Raw genomic sequence first — 18,689 nt, 5'->3', positions numbered from 1 at the left:
CTTAGTGACACAGTTCTCTGTGGGGCTAACGCTAACTTAGTGACACAGTTATCTGTGGGGCTAACGCTAACTTAGTGACACAGTTATCTGTGGGGCTAACGCTAACTTAGTGACACAGTTCTCTATGGGGCTAACGCTAAATTAGTGACACAGTTCTCTATGGGGCTAACTTAGTGACACAGTTCTCTATGGGGCTAACTTAGTGACACAGTTCTCTATGGGGCTAACGCTAACTTAGTGACACAGTTATCTGTGGGGCTAACGCTAACTTAGTGACACAGTTATCTGTGGGGCTAACGCTAACTTAGTGACACAGTTATCTGTGGGGCTAACGCTAACTTAGTGACACAGTTCTCTATGGGGCTAACGCTAAATTAGTGACACAGTTCTCTATGGGGCTAACTTAGTGACACAGTTCTCTATGGGGCTAACTTAGTGACACAGTTCTCTATGGGGCTAACGCTAACTTAGTGACACAGTTATCTGTGGGGCTAACGCTAACTCCCTGACACAGTTATCTGTGGGGCTAACGCTAACTTAGTGACACAGTTCTCTATGGGGCTAACGCTAACTTAGTGACACAGTTCTCTATGGGGCTAACTTTAGTGACACAGTTCTCTATGGGGCTAACGCTAACTTAGTGACACAGTTCTCTATGGGGCTAACTTAGTGACACAGTTCTCTAAACTTAGTGACACAGTTCTCTATGGGGCTAACGCTAACTTAGTGACACAGTTATCTGTGGGGCTAACGCAACTTAGTGACACAGTTCTCTGTGGGGCTAACGCTAACTTAGTGACACAGTTCTCTGTGGGGCTAACGCTAACTTAGTGACACAGTTATCTGTGGGGCTAACGCTAACTTAGTGACACAGTTATCTGTGGGGCTAACGCTAACTTAGTGACACAGTTCTCTATGGGGCTAACGCTAAATTAGTGACACAGTTCTCTATGGGGCTAACTTAGTGACACAGTTCTCTATGGGGCTAACGCTAACTTAGTGACACAGTTATCTGTGGGGCTAACGCTAACTCCCCTACACAGTTATCTGTGGGGCTAACGCTAACTTAGTGACACAGTTATCTGTGGGGCTAATGCTAAATTAGTGACACAGTTCTCTATGGGGCTAACTTAGTGACACAGTTCTCTATGGGGCTAACTTAGTGACAGTTCTCTATGGGGCTAACGCTAACTTAGTGACACAGTTCTCTATGGGGCTAACGCTAACTTAGTGACACAGTTATCTGTGGGGCTAACGCTAACTTAGTGACACAGTTCTCTATGGGGCTAACGCTATCACAGTTCTCTGTGGGGCTAACGCTAACTTAGTGACACAGTTATCTGTGGGGCTAACGCTAACTTAGTGACACAGTTCTCTATGGGGCTAACGCTAAATTAGTGACACAGTTCTCTATGGGGCTAACGCTACAGTTCTCTTGGGGCTAACTTAGTGACACAGTTCTCTATGGGGCTAACGCTAACTTAGTGACACAGTTATCTCTATGGGGCTAACGCTAACTCCCCTACACAGTTATCTGTGGGGCTAACGCTAACTTAGTGACACAGTTATCTGTGGGGCTAATGCTAAATTAGTGACACAGTTCTCTATGGGGCTAACTTAGTGACACAGTTCTCTATGGGGCTAACTTAGTGACAGTTCTCTATGGGGCTAACGCTAACTTAGTGACACAGTTCTCTATGGGGCTAACGCTAACTTAGTGACACAGTTATCTGTGGGGCTAACGCTTTAGTGACACAGTTCTCTATGGGGCTAACGCTAACTTAGTGACACAGTTCTCTGTGGGGCTAACGCTAACTTAGTGACACAGTTATCTGTGGGGCTAACGCTAACTTAGTGACACAGTTATCTGTGGGGCTAACGCTAACTTAGTGACACAGTTCTCTATGGGGCTAACGCTAAATTAGTGACACAGTTCTCTAACGCACAGTTCTCTAAATTAGTGACACAGTGGGGCTAACTTAGTGACACAGTTCTCTATGGGGCTAACGCTAACTTAGTGACACAGTTATCTGTGGGGCTAACGCTAACTTAGTGACCCCTACAGTTATCTGTGGGGGCTAACGCTAAATTAGTGACACAGTTATCTGTGGGGCTAATGCTAAATTAGTGACACAGTTCTCTATGGGGCTAACGCTTAGTGACACAGTTCTCTATGGGGCTAACTTAGTGACAGTTCTCTACAACAGTTATCTGGGGCTAACGCTAACTTAGTGACACAGTTCTCTATGGGGCTAACGCTAACTTAGTGACACAGTTATCTGTGGGGCTAACGCTAACTTAGTGACACAGTTCTCTATGGGGCTAACGCTAACTTAGTGACACAGTTCTCTGTGGGGCTAACGCTTAGTGACACAGTTATCTGTGGGGCTAACGCTAACTTAGTGACACAGTTATCTGTGGGGCTAACGCTAACTTAGTGACACAGTTCTCTATGGGGCTAACGCTTCTCTAAATTAGTGACACAGTTCTCTAAACTTAGTGACACAGTTCTCTGTGGGGCTAACGGGGCTAACTTAGTGACACAGTTCTCTATGGGGCTAACGCTAACTTAGTGACACAGTTATCTGTGGGGCTAACGCTAACTTAGTGACACAGTTATTATCTGTGGGGCTAACGCTAACTTAGTGACACAGTTATCTGTGGGGCTAACGCTAAATTAGTGACACAGTTCTCTATGGGGCTAACGCTAAATTAGTGACACAGTTCTCTATGGGGCTAACTTAGTGACACAGTTCTCTATGGGGCTAACTTAGTGACACAGTTCTCTATGGGGCTAACGCTAACTTAGTGACACAGTTATCTGTGGGGCTAACGCTAACTCCCCTACACAGTTATCTGTGGGGCTAACGCTAACTTAGTGACACAGTTATCTGTGGGGCTAATGCTAAATTAGTGACACAGTTCTCTATGGGGCTAACTTAGTGACACAGTTCTCTATGGGGCTAACTTAGTGACAGTTCTCTATGGGGCTAACGCTAACTTAGTGACACAGTTCTCTATGGGGCTAACTTAGTGACACAGTTCTCTATGGGGCTAACTTAGTGACACAGTTCTCTATGGGGCTAACGCTAACTTAGTGACACAGTTATCTGTGGGGCTAACGCTAACTTAGTGACACAGTTCTCTATGGGGCTAACGCTAACTTAGTGACACAGTTCTGTGGGGCTAACGCTAACTTAGTGACACAGTTATCTGTGGGGCTAACGCTAACTTAGTGACACAGTTATCTGTGGGGCTAACGCTAACTTAGTGACACAGTTCTCTATGGGGCTAACGCTAAATTAGTGACACAGTTCTCTATGGGGCTAACTTAGTGACACAGTTCTCTATGGGGCTAACGCTAACTTAGTGACACAGTTATCTGTGGGGCTAACGCTAACTCCCCCTACACAGTTATCTGTGGGGCTAACGCTAACTTAGTGACACAGTTATCTGTGGGGCTAATGCTAAATTAGTGACACAGTTCTCTATGGGGCTAACTTAGTGACACAGTTCTCTATGGGGCTAACTTAGTGACAGTTCTCTATGGGGCTAACGCTAACTTAGTGACACAGTTCTCTATGGGGCTAACGCTAACTTAGTGACACAGTTATCTGTGGGGCTAACGCTAACTTAGTGACACAGTTCTCTATGGGGCTAACGCTAACTTAGTGACACAGTTATCTGTGGGGCTAACGCTAACTTAGTGACACAGTTATCTGTGGGGCTAACGCTAACTTAGTGACACAGTTATCTGTGGGGCTAACGCTAACTTAGTGACACAGTTCTCTATGGGGCTAACGCTAAATTAGTGACACAGTTCTCTATGGGGCTAACTTAGTGACACAGTTCTCTATGGGGCTAACGCTAACTTAGTGACACAGTTATCTGTGGGGCTAACGCTAACTCCCTGACACAGTTATCTGTGGGGCTAACGCTAACTTAGTGACACAGTTATCTGTGGGGCTAATGCTAAATTAGTGACACAGTTCTCTATGGGGCTAACTTAGTGACACAGTTCTCTATGGGGCTAACTTAGTGACAGTTCTCTATGGGGCTAACGCTAACTTAGTGACACAGTTCTCTATGGGGCTAACGCTAACTTAGTGACACAGTTATCTGTGGGGCTAACGCTAACTTAGTGACACAGTTCTCTATGGGGCTAACGCTAACTTAGTGACACAGTTCTCTGTGGGGCTAACGCTAACTTAGTGACACAGTTATCTGTGGGGCTAACGCTAACTTAGTGACACAGTTATCTGTGGGGCTAACGCTAACTTAGTGACACAGTTCTCTATGGGGCTAACGCTAAATTAGTGACACAGTTCTCTATGGGGCTAACTTAGTGACACAGTTCTCTATGGGGCTAACTTAGTGACACAGTTCTCTATGGGGCTAACGCTAACTTAGTGACACAGTTATCTGTGGGGCTAACGCTAACTTAGTGACACAGTTATCTGTGGGGCTAACGCTAACTTAGTGACACAGTTATCTGTGGGGCTAACGCTAACTTAGTGACACAGTTCTCTATGGGGCTAACGCTAAATTAGTGACACAGTTCTCTATGGGGCTAACTTAGTGACACAGTTCTCTATGGGGCTAACTTAGTGACACAGTTCTCTATGGGGCTAACGCTAACTTAGTGACACAGTTATCTGTGGGGCTAACGCTAACTCCCCTGACACAGTTATCTGTGGGGCTAACGCTAACTTAGTGACACAGTTCTCTATGGGGCTAACGCTAAATTAGTGACACAGTTCTCTATGGGGCTAACTTAGTGACACAGTTCTCTATGGGGCTAACGCTAACTTAGTGACACAGTTCTCTGTGGGGCTAACGCTAACTTAGTGACACAGTTCTCTGTGGGGCTAACGCTAACTTAGTGACACAGTTATCTGTGGGGCTAAAATTAGTGACACAGTTCTCTATGGGGCTAACTTAACTTAGTGACACAGTTCTCTATGGGGCTAACTAACTTAGTGACACAGTTCTCTATGGGGCTAACGCTAACTTAGTGACACAGTTCTCTATGGGGCTAACGCTAACTTAGTGACACAGTTATCTGTGGGGCTAACGCTAACTTAGTGACACAGTTCTCTATGGGGCTAACGCTAACTTAGTGACACAGTTCTCTGTGGGGCTAACGCTAACTTAGTGACACAGTTATCTGTGGGGCTAACGCTAACTTAGTGACACAGTTATCTGTGGGGCTAACGCTAACTTAGTGACACAGTTCTCTATGGGGCTAACGCTAAATTAGTGACACAGTTCTCTATGGGGCTAACGCTAACTTAGTGACACAGTTCTCTATCTAACTTTAGTGGGGCCAACACAGTTCTCTATTAGGGGGGGCTAACGCTAACTTAGTGACACAGTTATCTGTGGGGCTAACGCTAACTCCCCTACACAGTTATCTGTGGGGCTAACGCTAACTTAGTGACACAGTTATCTGTGGGGCTAACGCTAAATTAGTGACACAGTTCTCTATGGGGCTCTAACTTAGTGACACAGTTCTCTATGGGGCTAACTTAGTGACACAGTTCTCTATGGGGCTAACGCTAACTTAGTGACACAGTTCTCTATGGGGCTAACGCTAACTTAGTGACACAGTTATCTGTGGGGCTAACGCTAACTTAGTGACACAGTTCTCTATGGGGCTAACGCTAACTTAGTGACACAGTTCTCTATGGGGCTAACGCTAACTTAGTGACACAGTTCTCTGTGGGGCTAACGCTAACTTAGTGACACAGTTATCTGTGGGGCTAACGCTAACTTAGTGACACAGTTATCTGTGGGGCTAACGCTAACTTAGTGACACAGTTCTCTGTGGGGCTAACGCTAAATTAGTGACACAGTTCTCTATGGGGCTAACGCTAAATTAGTGACACAGTTCTCTATGGGGCTAACTTAGTGACACAGTTCTCTATGGGGCTAACGCTAACTTAGTGACACAGTTATCTGTGGGGCTAACGCTAACTCCCTGACACAGTTATCTGTGGGGCTAACGCTAACTTAGTGACACAGTTATCTGTGGGGCTAATGCTAAATTAGTGACACAGTTCTCTCCTAACTTAGTGACACAGTTCTCTATGGGGCTAACTTAGTGACACAGTTCTCTATGGGGCTAACGCTAACTTAGTGACACAGTTCTCTATGGGGCTAACGCTAACTTAGTGACACAGTTATCTGTGGGGCTAACTCCCCTAGTGACACAGTTATCTGTGGGGCTAACGCTAACTAGTGACACAGTTCTCTATGGGGCTAACGCTAACTTAGTGACACAGTTATCTGTGGGGCTAACGCTAACTTAGTGACACAGTTCTCTGTGGGGCTAACGCTAACTTAGTGACACAGTTATCTGTGGGGCTAACGCTAAATTAGTGACACAGTTCTCTATGGGGCTAACTTAGTGACACAGTTCTCTATGGGGCTAACTTAGTGACACAGTTCTCTATGGGGCTAACGCTAACTTAGTGACACAGTTATCTATGGGGCTAACGCTAACTTAGTGACACAGTTCTCTATGGGGCTAACGCTAACTTAGTGACACAGTTCTCTGTGGGGCTAACGCTAACTTAGTGACACAGTTATCTGTGGGGCTAACTAACTAGTGACACAGTTATCTGTGGGGCTAACGCTAACTTAGTGACACAGTTATCTGTGGGGGCTAACGCTAACTTAGTGACACAGTTCTCTATGGGGCTAACGCTAAATTAGTGACACAGTTCTCTATGGGGCTAACTTAGTGACACAGTTCTCTATGGGGCTAACTTAGTGACACAGTTCTCTATGGGGCTAACGCTAACTTAGTGACACAGTTATCTGTGGGGCTAACGCTAACTCCCCTGACACAGTTATCTGTGGGGCTAACGCTAACTTAGTGACACAGTTATCTGTGGGGCTAACGCTAAATTAGTGACACAGTTCTCTATGGGGCTAACTTAGTGACACAGTTCTCTATGGGGCTAACTTAGTGACACAGTTCTCTATGGGGCTAACGCTTTAGTGACACAGTTCTCTATGGGGCTAACGCTAACTTAGTGACACAGTTATCTGTGGGGCTAACGCTAACTTAGTGACACAGTTCTCTATGGGGCTAACGCTAAATTAGTGACACAGTTCTCTATGGGGCTAACTTAGCTAACTTAGTGACACAGTTCTCTATGGGGCTAACGCTAACTTAGTGACACAGTTCTCTGTGGGGCTAACGCTAACTTAGTGACACAGTTATCTGTGGGGCTAACGCTAACTTAGTGACACAGTTATCTATGGGGCTAACGCTAAATTAGTGACACAGTTCTCTATGGGGCTAACTTATGACTATGTTCTCTGGGCTAACTTAGTGACACAGTTCTCTATGGGGCTAACGCTAACTTAGTGACACAGTTATCTGTGGGGGCTAACGCTAACTTAGTGACACAGTTCTCTATGGGGCTAACGCTAACTTAGTGACACAGTTATCTGTGGGGCTAACGCTAACTTAGTGACACAGTTCTCTATGGGGCTAACTTAGTGACACAGTTCTCTATGGGGCTAACTTAGTGACACAGTTATCTGTGGGGCTAACGCTAACTTAGTGACACAGTTCTCTATGGGGCTAACTTAGTGACACAGTTCTCTATGGGGCTAACTTAGTGACACAGTTCTCTATGGGGCTAACTTAGTGACAGCTAACTCTAGTGAGTGACACAGTTATCTGTGGGGCTAACGCTAACTCACAGTTCTACACAGTTATGACACAGTTCTCTGTGGGGCTAACGCTAACTTAGTGACACAGTTATCTGTGGGGCTAATGCTAAATTAGTGACACAGTTCTCTATGGGGCTAACTTAGTGACACAGTTCTCTATGGGGCTAACTTAGTGACAGTTCTCTATGGGGCTAACTTAGTGACACAGTTATCTAACTTAGTGACACAGTTCTCTATGGGGCTAACTTAGTAACTTAGTGACACAGTTCTCTATGGGGCTAACGCTAACTTAGTGACACAGTTCTCTATGGGGCTAACGCTAACTTAGTGACACAGTTATCTGTGGGGCTAACGCTAACTTAGTGACACAGTTATCTGTGGGGCTAACGCTAACTTAGTGACACAGTTCTCTGTGGGGCTAACGCCCTTAGTGACACAGTTCTCTATGGGGCTAACGCTAAAATTAGTGTGACACAGTTCTCTCTATAAATTAGGGCTAACTTAGTGACACAGTTCTCTATGGGGCTAACTTAGTGACACAGTTCTCTATGGGGCTAACGCTAACTTAGTGACACAGTTATCTGTGGGGCTAACGCTAACTCCCCTACACAGTTATCTGTGGGGCTAACGCTAACTTAGTGACACAGTTATCTGTGGGGCTAATGCTAAATTAGTGACACAGTTCTCTATGGGGCTAACTTAGTGACACAGTTCTCTATGGGGCTAACTTAGTGACAGTTCTCTATGGGGCTAACGCTAACTTAGTGACACAGTTCTCTATGGGGCTAACGCTAACTTAGTGACACAGTTATCTGTGGGGCTAACGCTAACTTAGTGACACAGTTCTCTATGGGGCTAACGCTAACTTAGTGACACAGTTCTCTGTGGGGCTAACGCTAACTTAGTGACACAGTTATCTGTGGGGCTAACGCTAACTTAGTGACACAGTTCTCTATGGGGCTAACGCTAAATTAGTGACACAGTTCTCTATGGGGCTAACGTGACACAGTTCTCTATGGGGCTAACGCTAACTTAGTGACACAGTTATCTGTGGGGCTAACGCACAGTTAACTCCCCTACACAGTTATCTGTGGGGCTAACGCTAACTTAGTGACACAGTTATCTGTGGGGCTAATGCTAAATTAGTGACACAGTTCTCTATGGGGCTAACTTAGTGACACAGTTCTCTATGGGGCTAACTTAGTGACACAGTTCTCTATGGGGCTAACGCTTCTCTAACTTAGTGACACAGTTCTCTATGGGGCTAACGCTAACTTAGTGACACAGTTATCTGTGGGGCTAACGCTAACTTAGTGACACAGTTCTCTATGGGGCTAACGCTAACTTAGTGACACAGTTCTCTGTGGGGCTAACGCTAACTTAGTGACACAGTTATCTGTGGGGCTAACGCTAACTTAGTGACACAGTTCTCTATGGGGCTAACGCTAGTGACACAGTTCTCTATGGGGCTAACGCTTTAGTGACAGTTCTCTGTGGGGCTAACGCTAACTCCCCTAGTGACACAGTTATCTGTGGGGCTAACGCTAACTTAGTGACACAGTTATCTGTGGGGCTAACGCTAAATTAGTGACACAGTTCTCTATGGGGCTAACTTAGTGACACAGTTCTCTATGGGGCTAACTTAGTGACACAGTTCTCTATGGGGCTAACTTAGTGACACAGTTATCTATGGGGCTAACTTAGTGACAGTTATCTGTGGGGCTAACGCTAACTTAGTGACACAGTTCTCTATGGGGCTAACGCTAACTTAGTGACACAGTTCTCTGTGGGGCTAACTTAACTTAGTGACACAGTTCTCTATGGGGCTAACGCTAACTTAGTGACACAGTTCTCTGTGGGGCTAACGCTAACTTAGTGACACAGTTATCTCTGGGGCTAACGCTAACTTAGTGACACAGTTATCTGTGGGGCTAACGCTAACTTAGTGACACAGTTCTCTATGGGGCTAACGCTAAATTAGTGACACAGTTCTCTATGGGGCTAACTTAGTGACACAGTTATCTGTGGGGCTAACTTAGTGACACAGTTCTCTATGGGGCTAACGCTAACTTAGTGACACAGTTATCTGTGGGGCTAACGCTAACTCCCTACACAGTTATCTGTGGGGCTAACGCTAACTTAGTGACACAGTTATCTGTGGGGCTAACGCTAACACAGTTAGTGACACAGTTCTCTATGGGGCTAACGCTAAATTAGTGACACAGTTCTCTATGGGGCTAACTTAGTGACAGTTCTCTATGGGGCTAACTTAGTGTGACACAGTTCTCTATGGGGCTAACGCTAACTTAGTGACACAGTTATCTGTGGGGCTACACAGTTCTCTATGGGGCTAACGCTAACTTAGTGACACAGTTCTCTATGGGGCTAACGCTAAATTAGTGACACAGTTCTCTATGGGGCTAACTTAGACAACTTAGTGACAGTTCTCTATGGGGCTAACGCTAACTTAGTGACACAGTTCTCTATGGGGCTAACGCTAACTTAGTGACACAGTTCTCTATGGGGCTAACGCTAAATTAGTGACACAGTTCTCTATGGGGCTAACTTAGTGACACAGTTCTCTATGGGGCTAACGCTTAGACACAGTTATCTGTGGGGCTAACGCTAACTTAGTGACACAGTTATCTGTGGGGCTAACGCTAACTTAGTGACACAGTTCTCTATGGGGCTAACGCTAACTTAGTGACACAGTTCTCTATGGGGCTAACGCTAAATTAGTGACACAGTTCTCTGTGGGGCTAACTTAGTGACACAGTTCTCTATGTGTGACACAGTTATCTGTGGGGCTAACGCTAACTCCCCTACACAGTTATCTGTGGGGCTAACGCTAACTTAGTGACACAGTTATCTGTGGGGCTAATGCTAAATTAGTGACACAGTTATCTGTGGGGCTAACTTAGTGACACAGTTCTTAGTGACACAGTTCTCTATGGGGCTAACGCTAACTTAGTGACACAGTTCTCTATGGGGCTAACTTAGTGACACAGTTCTCTATGGGGCTAACTTAGTGACACAGTTCTCTATGGGGCTAACGCTTAGTGACACAGTTATCTGTGGGGCTAACTTAGTGACACAGTTCTCTGTGGGGCTAACTTAACTTAGTGACACAGTTCTCTGTGGGGCTAACGCTAACTTAGTGACACAGTTATCTGTGGGGCTAACGCTAACTTAGTGACACAGTTATCTGTGGGGCTAACGCTAACTTAGTGACACAGTTCTCTATGGGGCTAACGCTAAATTAGTGACACAGTTCTCTATGGGGCTAACTTAGTGACACAGTTCTCTATGGGGCTAACGCTAACTTAGTGACACAGTTATCTGTGGGGCTAACGCTAACTCCCCTACACAGTTATCTGTGGGGCTAACGCTAACTTAGTGACACAGTTATCTGTGGGGCTAATGCTAAATTAGTGACACAGTTCTCTATGGGGCTAACTTAGTGACACAGTTCTCTATGGGGCTAACTTAGTGACAGTTCTCTATGGGGCTAAACTTAGTGACACAGTTCTCTATGGGGCTAACGCTAACTTAGTGACACAGTTCTCTATGGGGCTAACTTAGTGACACAGTTCTCTATGGGGCTAACGCTAACTTAGTGACACAGTTCGTGGGGCTAACGCTAACTTAGTGACACAGTTATCTGTGGGGCTAACGCTAACTTAGTGACACAGTTATCTGTGGGGCTAACGCTAACTTAGTGACACAGTTCTCTATGGGGCTAACGCTAAATTAGTGACACAGTTCTCTATGGGGCTAACGCTAACTTAGTGACACAGTTCTCTATGGGGCTAACGCTTTAGTGACACAGTTATCTGTGGGGCTAACGCTAACTCCCCTGACACAGTTATCTGTGGGGCTAACGCTAACTTAGTGACACAGTTCTCTATGGGGCTAATGCTAACTTAGTGACACAGTTCTGAACAGTTTCTCTATGGGGCTAACTTAGTGACAGTTCTCTATGGGGGCTAACGCTAACTTAGTGACACAGTTCAGGGGCTTCTCTATGGGGCTAACTTAGTGACACAGTTCTCTATGGGGCTAACGCTAACTTAGTGACACAGTTATCTGTGGGGCTAACGCTAACTTAGTGACACAGTTATCTGTGGGGCTAACGCTAACTTAGTGACACAGTTCTCTATGGGGCTAACGCTAACTTAGTGACACAGTTCTCTGTGGGGCTAACGCTAACTTAGTGACACAGTTCTCTATGGGGCTAACGCTAACTTAGTGACACAGTTATCTGTGGGGCTAACGCTAACTTAGTGACACAGTTCTCTATGGGGCTAACGCTAACTTAGTGACACAGTTATCTGTGGGGCTAACGCTAACTTAGTGACACAGTTCTCTATGGGGCTAACGCTAAATTAGTGACACAGTTCTCTATGGGGCTAACTTAGTGACACAGTTCTCTATGGGGCTAACGCTAACTTAGTGACACAGTTATCTGTGGGGCTAACGCTAACTTCCCCTACACAGTTATCTGTGGGGCTAACGCTAACTTAGTGACACAGTTCTCTATGGGGCTAACTTAGTGACACAGTTCTCTATGGGGCTAACTTAGTGACACAGTTATCTGTGGGGCTAACGCTAACTTAGTGACACAGTTCTCTATGGGGCTAACGCTAACTTAGTGACACAGTTCTCTATGGGGCTAACTTAGTGACACAGTTCTCTGTGGGGCTAACGCTAACTTAGTGACACAGTTCTCTGTGGGGCTAACTCTTAGTGGGGCTAACGCTAACTTAGTGACACAGTTCTCTATGGGGCTAACTTAGTGACACAGTTCTCTATGGGGCTAACTTAGTGACACAGTTCTCTATGGGGCTAACGCTAACTTAGTGACACAGTTATCTGTGGGGCTTCTCTATGGGGCGCTAACTCCCCTACACAGTTATCTGTGGGGCTAACGCTAACTTAGTGACACAGTTATCTGTGGGGCTAACGCTAACTTAGTGACACAGTTCTCTATGGGGCTAACTTAGTGACACAGTTCTCTATGGGGCTAACTTAGTGACACAGTTCTCTATGGGGCTAACGCTAACTTAGTGACACAGTTCTCTATGGGGCTAACGCTAACTTAGTGACACAGTTATCTGTGGAGCTAACACTAGCTAAGATTGCTCTTTTAGAGCTAACGCTAACTAAACTGTTAAAACCAAAGTCAGTTTTATTTTTCTTGGTTTGGGATTTTATCTTTATACTCTCAATATTACAATTATTCCTAGAGAAACAATGAAATTGAATGTTCTGAGTTCATGTCAAGGCTTAAATCACATCAGAAGACCATTTTATAAATGTTTTACTTAAAGGAGAGAAACTAACGTTTAGTTTTGAGTGTAATTCCCTGTAATTGCGCATCTAGGAGTCGAGGAATGTGTCGGTCTAGAGATGTTTCTGCTGATGTTAAGACCTACTGCTGCAGCAATTGTCATGGCAAGAGTTTGCAAAACAATGACCACCCAATTAAAACAAATAATCATTCTATACTTCTGTCAGGTGAGACTACTTAACTTTTAACTGAGAAGGTTTTCGGGGAAAATGATTAGCATCGCTAGCTGGCTACATACGGAGTTAAAAGACGAAACACGTGCCACAGACAGACGGGTAATATTGCTGGAAATTAATTGGAAGATATTGTTACCTTTTTTGACTTTTAAAAAAAAGCCAATAGTGGCTAACCAGGGGTGGGATAATGTGGTTTTGTTTGTATAATAGCCGGGATCTTTGAGACGGCTTTTGATGTAAAAATGCATGTACTTTCAAAATTGATTGGCGAGCTACTTCTAGGTGGACGGCGGACTACTGGTAGTTGGACAACCCCTGGTCTATGGGTTAATGCTAGCAGGTGAATTCCACGGCTCCCTATTACCTAATGCAAACTAGCCCCATAGCTCTCTATGGGCTAATGCTAGCACTACAGCTCCCTATTGGCAAATGATAACTAACCCCACAGCTCTCTATGGGCTAATGCTAGCACTACAGCTCCCTATTGGCAAATGATAACTAACCCCACAGCTCTCTATGGGCTAATGCTAGCACTACAGCTCCCTATTGGCAAATGATAACTAACCCCACAGCTCTCTATGGGCTAATGCTAGCACTACAGCTCCCTATTGGCAAATGATAACTAACCCCACAGCTCTCTATGGGCACTACAGCTCCCTATTGGCAAATGATAACTAACCCCACAGCTCTCTATGGGCTAATGCTAGCACTACAGCTCCCTATTGGCAAATGATAACTAACCCCACAGCTCTCTATGGGCTAATGCTAGCGCTACAGCTTCCTATTGGCAAATGATAACGAACCCCACAGCTCTCTATGGGTTAACGCTGTTACTAGCATGAACCGGCCAACCCCATTCACAGCCCAGACTGGCTTAGCCAGGTGCTTAAGGTTGCCAGAGAGCCAGTGTTGCTGAAAGTGGTAGGCCTATTATTGGCCTATTAATGGGGCTAGCAGATGCTACTGTGACGGCAGCATCTTTCCGCTTGTCTGTCCGTGTCTCCGCCATTTTGTTCTGTGCATCCACGTTGAAACGATGGAGCACAGACACAGGTGTAATCAGAAATAGAGTCATTAATACGGAAAGGGATCTGATAACCGGAATGGGTGTGATTTATGATATGCCACAGTGTGCGTGACTGTGTGTGTCACCTGAGACCTGCACACAGAGAAGGTGTTATATTGGAGGGGGAACGACAGGCCTGAAATGTTGTTATTATAAGTGGCGCCACGGAAATCAAATTAACATCATGCAAAATGTGTAAGTCGCTCTGGATAAGAGCGTCTGCTAAATGACTTGAATGTAAATGTAAATCTCCATCTGTTTAAACTACAGATCTTTTTTTTTTGTTTGCATGGGTGGTGTCTCAATCCACCACATCCGTCAGCCCTTCCATATCTATGGTGAAAGATGGCAGAGGTAGAGCGTCTGTTTGTCACACTGAGACGTCCTGAAAATCCGTCTTCTCGCGAAAACGTCTGTCGTCTCCGACTGGTTTGGCCTACAAAAAACTACCACTACTCTGTAGAAAGATGAGACTCTCAGGAACACGATGGTGTTTTCAGTTTTGTCTCGATGGTCCCCACAATCATCACAGGACTCTGCTGAAGTCGGTACAGGCTCTTCTGCCAACTTCTGTCTGTAGCGTCCAAACAGTTTGTTCTACACACTAATGTGACAGCTCTGTGGAAAGGTGAGACTCCCACAGACACTTACATGTCGGTTGTTTTGCTCTATATACCAGTTAAGAAGTGCCCAATCTGCCAGGGCACCAGGGCCTTCTGCCAGGGCACCAGGGCCTTCTGTCAGGGCTGCAAGGCCATTAACTAAATTGGCTAAGTAAATTGTTTTAAAAAATGAAAAAATAGTAGGTATTCTGTGAAGAAAAACAAAAGTGTATGTAAATGTCCATAAGTAATTAGCATTTATGTCGATGTGTAGGTGATAGCCTATGGCTATTGGCTACAGCCTGTCATGTCCAGACCCATGCTTACATAAGGGAGGAGCCTGAATATGTAGCCAAACTTTAATGAGACTGATTCCATATGTGTTATTTTATAGTTTTGATGTCTTCACTATTATTCTACAATGTAGAATAATAATAAAGAAATCAGTAGGTGTGGCCAAACTTTCAGTAGGTGTGGCCAAACTTTCAGTAGGTGTGGCCAAACTTTCAGTAGGTGTGGCCAAACTTTTGACTGGTTGTGTATATTGTATAAATGTGGTTAGCATGTTCAATTAATACGTTATACTTTCTAATAATGTAATGGATGTTTTTTTTCTTTTTTTCATTTAAGATGCAAAAAAGTTTTATGTTAACAAATGAAGTTGATGTAATATTGACTGAAATATTTGACTTTAAAAGCATTGTAAATTATCTAGACTCTGCTAAATGACTTAAATGTAAATGTAAATGTTGGCATATTAACACACACAAAAAAAAAAAACATGTGTTTTTAATTTTGGGATGGTTCAAGTTAAGTTTGGGACAGTTGAAATTGCGGTACCGGGAAGGTGAGGATGTGGCTCTGCTCGTGGAAAGCTTTCGACATCTTGTCGAGTCCATCCCCCAACGATTTGAGGCTTTTCTGAGGGCATAAGGTGTACTCAGTGTATGTCTGTTAGGGTGATGTTTCAATATGAGAGCTCCTGTTAGACCAATTTATTTATTACTGATGTGTCTGATTATATTGTTAATGAAGTTGATCCAGAGCGTGACCTCTGACCTGTGTTGTTGTATCCACCAGCGCGTCATGGTGACGGCCTCTATAACTCCTACATGAGAACTGACCACCTACTGAAGGAAGAAGCAGACACACACAGTCCCGCTGGCCTGCCCCCGATACCCAAACACACTGTGAGTACACACACACAACACCGCCCCGCAGGCCTGCTCCCAAAACACCACACACACACACACACACACGCACAGACGCCACCCCGCAGGCCTGCCCCCAATACACCAAATCGCTGTTCAGGTCTGTTCCACACCTTTTAATCAACTGGTCCAGCTTAATTCAGTCTGTTCCACACCTTTTAATCAACTGGTCCAGCTGTATTCAGTCTGTTCCACACCTTTTAATCAGCTGGTCCAGCTTTATTCAGTCTGTTCCACACCTTTTAATCAACTGGTCCAGCTTTATTCAGTCTGTTCCACACCTTTTAATCAACTGGTCCAGCTTTATTCAGTCTGTTCCACACTTTTTAATCAGCTGGTCCAGCTTTATTCAGTCTGTTCCACACCTTTTAATCAGCTGGTCCAGCTTTATTCAGTCTGTTCCACACCTTTTAATCAACTGGTCCAGCTTTATTCAGTCTGTTCCACACCTTTTAATCAACTGGTCCAGCTTTATTCAGTCTGTTCCACACCTTTTAATCAACTGGTCCAGCTGTATTCAGTCCGTTCCACACCTTTTAATCAACTGGTCCAGCTTTATTCAGTCTGTTCCACACCTTTTAATCAACTGGTCCAGCTTTATTCAGTCTGTTCCACACCTTTTAATCAACTGGTCCAGCTGTATTCAGTCCGTTCCACACCTTTTAAACAACAGCAAAATTCAAAGACATTGAAGGATCGTCCATGTTCTCTGTCTCTGTGTGATGACACGTGACTGTAACCACAGTGTGTACACAAAACACACACCCAGCTACCGAGAGGCGGGTCAGATAGCAGACTGTCAAACCAGCAGTGTTTTCCTGTCATCGCTCACTTTGTGACTGCGCCTGACCTGTCAATAGATCGATAGAAGATACATATCGTTCATTCTAGCAGGAGAGGGCTGTACCTATAGGTTATCCCTGATCATAATCCATGGTTATTTAGCAAGTAGGGCTGGCTAGCTATCTATCACATCACTTTTCATGAGCCATGGGCTACTACAGAGCCTGCAGGGACTCTGTCAACCCTGGGAAAACACGCAAATATAACCTGATTCTAGCTACGATACAAATAAATAATAATAAATAATCACTCCGAGCCTGTTGTGGCACTCTGTCTGTCAGTGAGAGGGCGGGTAGACGATGTGGGGTGCATCAATCACCTCACGACTATGCCTTGTATCGTACTGCCTATTCACTCAACCTGCTGCCAGCCAGGCTAATGGTAACCCAGATGACAAGATGGCCACATAAACAAACTTTTAACTTCATAATTATCAGCTAGCTATATGGGAATTGTAATCATCTAGCTAACCAGCCATTTTAACAGGCAAAAAGATGGTACTGGGCAGCCTATGAGATGGGACTGGGCAAGCCTATGAGATGGGACTGGGCAGCCTATGAGATGGGACTGGGCAGCCTAGAGATGCCTATGAGATGGGACTGGGCAGCCTATGAGATGGGACTGGGCCCTGGGGACTGGGCAGCCTATGAGATGGGACTGGGCAAATATGAGATGGGACTGGGCAGCCTATGAGATGGGACTGGGCAGCCTATGAGATGGGACTGGGCAATAAATAATCACTGGGCAGCCTATGAGATGGGACTGGGCAGCCTATGAGAGATGGGACTGGGCAGCCTATGAGATGGGACTGGGCAGCCTAGAGATGGGACTGGGCAGCCTGAGATGGGACTGGGCAGCCTATGAGATGGGACTGGGCAGCCTATGAGATGGGACTGGGCAGCCTATGAGATGGGACTGGGCAGCCTATGAGATGGGACTGGGCAGCCTATGAGATGGGACTGGGCAGCCAGGATGGGACTGGGCAACCTAGAGATGGGACTGGGCAGCCTATGAGATGGGACTGGGCAGCCTTTGAGATGGGACTGGGCAGCCTATGAGAGGGGACTGGGCAGCCTATGAGATGGGACTGGGCAGCCTATGAGATGGGACTGGGCAGCCTATGAGATGGGACTGGGCAGCCTCTGAGATGGGACCAGCCTATGAGATGGGACTGGGCAAAAAGATGGGACTGGGCAGCCTATGAGATGGGACTGGGCAGCCTATGAGATGGGACTGGGCAGCCTATGAGATGGGACTGGGCAGCCTATGAGATGGGACTGGGCAGCCTATGAGATGGGACTGGGCAGCCTATGAGATGGGACTGGGCAGCCTATGGGAGATGGGACTGGGCAGCCTATGAGATGGGACTGGGCAGCCTATGAGATGGGACTGGGCAGCCTATGAGATGGGACTGGGCAGCCTATGAGATGGGACTGGGCAGCCTATGAGATGGGACTGGGCAAGCCTATGAGATGGGACTGGGCAGCATTTCATTCTGAAGTCGGAAGTTTATTTTCTCTTGCTTCAGTCCAAATAATGGCAGCAATTGATTTCAAGAAATTAGTTTAGAAATTAGTTTGTTTTATGTGGTTGTGTCATATTTCTGTCCATACTTTTCGTTGAAGCTTCCATACTTCAAAATGTGTTTAAGCGGAGTATGTATCCGAAAAGTGCCATCTGTACTCTGTTTCGCATACTTTTATTTGTATTTACTTTACTTACCTACCTTTACTTTACCTCCCTTGGAGCGGG

General features: G+C 45.4%; 1 protein-coding gene across 1 annotated transcript in view; it reads left to right on the top strand.

Moving 5' to 3' along the window:
* The window catches only part of dyrk3 (dual specificity tyrosine phosphorylation regulated kinase 3), a 71,453-nt gene that overhangs the window by 12,389 nt on the left and 40,375 nt on the right, over positions 1-18,689 (top strand). Inside the window, exon 2 of the mRNA XM_052474481.1 lies at positions 15,964-16,073. Coding sequence (XP_052330441.1) covers positions 15,964-16,073 — 110 coding nt within the window. The remainder of the gene's footprint in view (positions 1-15,963; positions 16,074-18,689) is intronic.

The sequence above is a fragment of the Oncorhynchus keta genome, chromosome 21 (assembly GCF_023373465.1).
Source record: "Oncorhynchus keta strain PuntledgeMale-10-30-2019 chromosome 21, Oket_V2, whole genome shotgun sequence".
Lineage (NCBI taxonomy): Eukaryota > Metazoa > Chordata > Actinopteri > Salmoniformes > Salmonidae > Oncorhynchus > Oncorhynchus keta.
Note: the sequence above shows the minus strand (reverse complement) of the source record. Positions and strands in the feature narration are given on the sequence as shown.